Source organism: Coregonus lavaretus (genome assembly GCF_964263955.1).
Source record: "Coregonus lavaretus genome assembly, contig: HAP1_SCAFFOLD_1761, whole genome shotgun sequence".
NCBI lineage: Eukaryota > Metazoa > Chordata > Actinopteri > Salmoniformes > Salmonidae > Coregonus > Coregonus lavaretus.
The window spans coordinates 85,930-93,111 of NW_028159439.1; the positions used below are offsets into that span (position 1 = coordinate 85,930).

Sequence of the window (7,182 nt, forward strand, 5' to 3'; positions counted from 1 at the left end):
TGTCTGTGTGTGTGTGTGTGTGTCTGTGTCTCTGTGTGTGTGTGTGTGTGTGTGTGTGTGTGTGTGTGTGTGTGTGTCTCTGTGTCTCTGTGTGTGTGTGTGTCTGTGTGTGTGTGTGTGTGTGTCTGTGTGTGTCTGTGTGTCTGTCTGTCTGTGTGTGTGTGTGTGTGTGTGTGTGTGTACCTACCTGTCCAGTATCAGTCTTGTCGCTACACCACTTCCCCAGGTCAGTCATACAGCGTTTCTGGAGATCAGGGTCTAGTTTCACATCTAACGCCCTCTGGTGGAGGATCCTCTGTACCTCCACCTTACAGTCACGAGATAGCTATACACACACACAGGGTACACACACACACACACACACACACAGGGTACACACACACACACACACACACACACACACACACACACACACAGGGTACACACACACACACACACACACACAGGGTACACATTAGTGATACACACACCAGTGAAAGATCGTTTTTATTACAGCACAGATATCTGATTGGATGACCACTGGGTATCAGCCTGTCATCTGATTGGATGACCACTGGGTATCAGCCTGTCATCTGATTGGATGACCACTGGGTATCAGCCTGTCATCTTGTCAGACAATATTGTAGCCATTTATGTCCATTATGTCCATCAGATTCAGCACAGTAAGGAACGGGGCTATTAGAACAATCACTGGTAAGGAACAGGGCTATTAGAACAATCACTGTCATTACCAATCACCACCATCACCTACCACTGTCCTTACCAATCACCACCATCACCTACCACTGTCCTTACCAATCACCACCATCACCTACCACTGTCCTTACCAATCACCACCTACCACTGTCCTTACCAATCACCACCATCACCTACCACTGTCCTTACCAATCACCACCATCACCTACCACTGTCCTTACCAATCACCACCTACCACTGTCCTTACCAATAATCACCTACCACTGTCCTTACCAATAATCACCTACCACTGTCCTTACCAATCACCACCATCACCTACCACTGTCCTTACCAATCACCACCATCACCTACCACTGTCCTTACCAATCACCACCTACCACTGTCCTTACCAATCACCACCATCACCTACCACTGTCCTTACCAATCACCACCATCACCTACCACTGTCCTTACCAATCACCACCATCACCTACCACTGTCCTTACCAATCACCACCATCACCTACCACTGTCCTTACCAATCACCACCTACCACTGTCCTTACCAATCACCACCTACCACTGTCCTTACCAATCACCACCATCACCTACCACTGTCCTTACCAATCACCACCATCACCTACCACTGTCCTTACCAATCACCACCTTCACCTACCACTGTCCTTACCAATCACCACCATCACCTACCACTGTCCTTACCAATCACCACCATCACCTACCACTGTCCTTACCAATCTCCACCATCACCTACCACTGTCCTTACCAATCACCACCATCACCTACCACTGTCCTTACCAATCACCACCTACCACTGTCCTTACCAATCACCACCTACCACTGTCCTTACCAATCACCACCATCACCTACCACTGTCCTTACCAATCACCACCTACCACTGTCCTTACCAATCACCACCATCACCTACCACTGTCCTTACCAATCACCACCATCACCTACCACTGTCCTTACCAATAATCACCATCACCTACCACTGTCCTTACCAATCACCACCATCACCTACCACTGTCCTTACCAATCACCACCATCACCTACCACTGTCCTTACCAATCACCACCATCACCTACCACTGTCCTTACCAATCACCACCTACCACTGTCCTTACCAATCACCACCATCACCTACCACTGTCCTTACCAATCACCACCTACCACTGTCCTTACCAATAATCACCATCACCTACCACTGTCTTTACCAATCACCACCATCACCTACCACTGTCCTTACCAATCACCACCATCACCTACCACTGTCCTTACCAATCACCACCATCACCTACCACTGTCCTTACCAATCACCACCTACCACCTTCCTTACCAATCACCACCATCACCTACCACTGTCCTTACCAATCACCACCATCACCTACCACTGTCCTTACCAATAATCACCATCACCTACCACTGTCCTTACCAATCACCACCATCACCTACCACTGTCCTTACCAATCACCACCATCACCTACCACTGTCCTTACCAATCACCACCTACCACTGTCCTTACCAATCACCACCATCACCTACCACTGTCCTTACCAATCACCACCTACCACTGTCCTTACCAATCACCACCTACCACTGTCCTTACCAATCTCCACCATCACCTACCACTGTCCTTACCAATCACCACCATCACCTACCACTGTCCTTACCAATCACCACCTACCACTGTCCTTAACAATCACCACCATCACCTACCACTGTCCTTACCAATCACCACCATCACCTACCACTGTCCTTACCAATCACCACCATCACCTACCACTGTCCTTACCAATCACCACCATCACCTACCACTGTCCTTACCAATCACCACCTACCACTGTCCTTACCAATCTCCACCATCACCTACCACTGTCCTTACCAATCACCACCATCACCTACCACTGTCCTTACCAATCACCACCATCACCTACCACTGTCCTTACCAATAATCACCTACCACTGTCCTTACCAATAATCACCTACCACTGTCCTTACCAATAATCACCTACCACTGTCCTTACCAATCACCACCATCACCTACCACTGTCCTTACCAATCACCACCATCACCTACCACTGTCCTTACCAATCACCACCATCACCTACCACTGTCCTTACCAATCACCACCATCACCTACCACTGTCCTTACCAATAATCACCTACCACTGTCCTTACCAATAATCACCTACCACTGTCCTTACCAATAATCACCTACCACTGTCCTTACCAATCACCACCATCACCTACCACTGTCCTTACCAATCACCACCATCACCTACCACTGTCCTTACCAATCACCACCATCACCTACCACTGTCCTTACCAATCACCACCTACCACTGTCCTTACCAATCACCACCATCACCTACCACTGTCTTTAACAATAATCACCTACCACTGTCCTTACCAATCACCACCATCACCTACCACTGTCCTTACCAATAATCACCACCTACCACTGTCCTTACCAATCACCACCATCACCTACCACTGTCCTTACCAATCACCACCATCACCTACCACTGTCCTTACCAATCACCACCTACCACTGTCCTTACCAATCACCACCATCACCTACCACTGTCCTTACCAATCACCACCTACCACTGTCCTTACCAATAATCACCATCACCTACCACTGTCTTTACCAATCACCACCATCACCTACCACTGTCCTTACCAATCACCACCATCACCTACCACTGTCCTTACCAATCACCACCTACCACTGTCCTTACCAATCACCACCATCACCTACCACTGTCCTTACCAATCACCACCTACCACTGTCCTTACCAATCACCACCATCACCTACCACTGTCTTTACCAATCACCACCTACCACTGTCCTTACCAATCACCACCATCACCTACCACTGTCCTTACCAATCACCACCATCACCTACCACTGTCCTTACCAATCACCACCATCACCTACCACTGTCCTTACCAATCACCACCATCACCTACCACTGTCCTTACCAATAATCACCTACCACTGTCCTTACCAATCACCACCATCACCTACCACTGTCTTTACCAATCACCACCATCACCTACCACTGTCCTTACCAATCACCACCTACCACTGTCCTTACCAATCACCACCATCACCTACCACTGTCCTTACCAATCACCACCATCACCTACCACTGTCCTTACCAATCACCACCATCACCTACCACTGTCCTTACCAATCACCACCTACCACTGTCCTTACCAATCACCACCATCACCTACCACTGTCTTTAACAATAATCACCTACCACTGTCCTTACCAATAATCACCATCACCTACCACTGTCCTTACCAATCACCACCATCACCTACCACTGTCCTTAATCACCACCATCACCTACCACTGTCCTTACCAATCACCACCATCACCTACCACTGTCCTTAATCACCACCATCACCTACCACTGTCCTTACCAATCACCACCATCACCTACCACTGTCCTTACCAATCACCACCATCACCTACCACTGTCCTTAATCACCACCATCACCTACCACTGTCCTTAATCACCACCATCACCTACCACTGTCCTTACCAATCACCACCATCACCTACCACTGTCCTTACCAATCACCACCATCACCTACCACTGTCCTTAATCACCACCATCACCTACCACTGTCCTTACCAATCACCACCATCACCTACCACTGTCCTTACCAATCACCACCATCACCTACCACTGTCCTTACCAATCACCACCATCACCTACCACTGTCCTTACCAATCACCACCTACCACTGTCCTTACCAATCACCACCATCACCTACCACTGTCCTTACCAATCTCCACCATCACCTACCACTGTCCTTACCAATCACCACCATCACCTACCACTGTCCTTACCAATCACCACCATCACCTACCACTGTCCTTACCAATCACCACCATCACCTACCACTGTCCTTACCAATCACCACCATCACCTACCACTGTCCTTACCAATCACCACCATCACCTACCACTGTCCTTACCAATCTCCACCATCACCTACCACTGTCATTACCAATCACCACCATCACCTACCACTGTCCTTACCAATCACCACCTACCACTGTCCTTACCAATCACCACCATCACCTACCACTGTCCTTACCAATAATCACCTACCACTGTCCTTAACAATAATCACCATCACCTACCACTGTCATTACCAATCACCACCATCACCTACCACTGTCCTTACCAATCACCACCTACCACTGTCCTTACCAATCACCACCATCACCTACCACTGTCCTTACCAATCACCACCATCACCTACCACCTTCCTTACCAATCACCACCATCACCTACCACTGTCCTTACCAATCACCACCATCACCTACCACTGTCCTTACCAATCACCACCATCACCTACCACTGTCCTTACCAATCACCACCATCACCTACCACTGTCCTTACCAATCACCACCTACCACTGTCCTTACCAATCACCACCTACCACTGTCCTTACCAATCACCACCATCACCTACCACTGTCCTTACCAATCACCACCATCACCTACCACTGTCCTTAACAATCACAGAACTACTCCATCAACATGTATCCTACCACAGTAGTAATGTGGAACCATATGAACTACTCCATCAACATGTATCCTACCACAGTAGTAATGTGGAACCATAGGAACTTCTCCATCAACATGTATCCTACCACAGTAGTAATGTGGAACCATAGGAACTTCTCCATCAACATGTATCCTACCACAGTAGTAATGTGGAACCATAGGAACTACTCCATCAACATGTATCCTACCACAGTAGTAATGTGGAACCATAGGAACTTCTCTATCTTTGCTACTCCTGAATCTCTTACCCGTCGTCCCTGCTCCTCGGTGCGGTAGGCATGGCGATAGAGACAGGAGAAAACAGCACCAGGTGGCATCAGCTCGCTGGTCTCATTCCAGCCGTTGGTGTGGCAGAGCCGGGCAGCGTCACCCTGGCACTTCTTATACAGGATGGGGTCCAGTCTGGTAGAGAGAGGGACGGAGGAGAGAGTTAGACCCTGTGTAGCTCAGTTGGTAGAGCAAGGCGCTTGCAACGCCAGGGTTGTGGGTTCGTTTCCCACAGGGGGCCAGTATGAAAATGTATGCACTCACTAACTGTAAGTCGCTCTGGATAAGAGCGTCTGCTAAATGACGTAAATGTAAAATGTAGACAGTCTGACAGACAGAGAGCAGTAGAGAGTTAGCCAGTGTGGCAGACAGACAGACAGGGGGCAGTAGAGAGTTAGCCAGTGTGGCAGACAGACAGGGGGCAGTAGAGAGTTAGCCAGTGTGACAGACAGACAGGGGGCAGTAGAGAGTTAGCCAGTGTGATAGACAGACAGGGGGCAGTAGAGAGTTAGCCAGTGTGACAGACAGACAGACAGGGGGCAGTAGAGAGTTAGCCAGTGTGGCAGACAGACAGGGGGCAGTAGATAGTTAGCCAGTGTGACAGACAGACAGACAGACAGACAGACAGACAGACAGACAGACAGACAGACAGACAGACAGACAGACAGACAGGGGGCAGTAGAGAGTTAGCCAGTGTGACAGACAGACAGAGAGCAGTAGAGAGTTAGCCAGTGTGACAGACAGACAGACAGGGGGCAGTAGAGAGTTAGCCAGTGTGGCAGACAGACAGGGGGCAGTAGAGAGTTAGCCAGTGTGGCAGACAGACAGACAGACAGACAGGGGGCAGTAGAGAGTTAGCCAGTGTGGCAGACAGACAGACAGACAGGGGGCAGTAGAGAGTTAGCCAGTGTGGCAGACAGACAGACAGGGGCAGTAGAGAGTTAGCCAGTGTGGCAGACAGACATGGGGCAGTAGAGAGTTAGCCAGTGTGGCAGACAGACAGAGAGGGGGCAGTAGAGAGGGGGGCAGTAGAGAGTTAGCCAGTGTGACAGACAGACAGGGGGCATTAGAGAGTTAGCCAGTGTGGCAGACAGACAGACAGGGGGCATTAGAGAGTTAGCCAGTGTGGCAGACAGACAGACAGGGGGCAGTAGAGAGTTAGCCAGTGTGACAGACAGACAGGGGGCAGTAGAGAGTTAGCCAGTGTGACAGACAGACAGGGGACAGTAGAGAGTTAGCCAGTGTGACAGACAGACAGGGGGCAGTAGACAGTTAGCCAGTGTGACAGACAGACAGACAGGGGGCAGTAGAGAGTTAGCCAGTGTGACAGAGACAGACAGACAGACAGACAGGGGGCAGTAGGGAGTTAGCCAGTGTGGCAGACAGACAGGGGGCAGTAGAGAGTTAGCCAGTGTGGCAGACAAACAGACAGGGGGCAGTAGAGAGTTAGCCAGTGTGGCAGACAAACAGACAGGGGGCAGTAGAGAGTTAGCCAGTGTGACAGACAGACAGGGGGCAGTAGAGAGTTAGCCAGTGTGACAGACAGGGGGCAGTAGAGAGTTAGCCAGTGTGGCAGACAGACAGGGGGCAGTAGAGAGTTAGCCAGTGTGGCAGACAGACAGGGGGCAG

At 49.8% G+C, this 7,182-nt stretch overlaps 1 protein-coding gene across 1 annotated transcript in view; it reads right to left on the bottom strand.

The window, feature by feature from the left end:
- Positions 1–5,688, bottom strand: part of LOC311122848 (Golgi apparatus protein 1-like) — a gene marked incomplete at both ends in the record, with an annotated part of 48,966 nt that extends 43,278 nt beyond the window's left edge. Inside the window, 2 exons of the mRNA XM_084197164.1 lie at positions 188–325; positions 5,535–5,688. Coding sequence (XP_084053290.1) covers positions 188–325; positions 5,535–5,688 — 292 coding nt within the window. The remainder of the gene's footprint in view (positions 1–187; positions 326–5,534) is intronic.
- Positions 5,689–7,182: the final 1,494 nt, after the last annotated feature.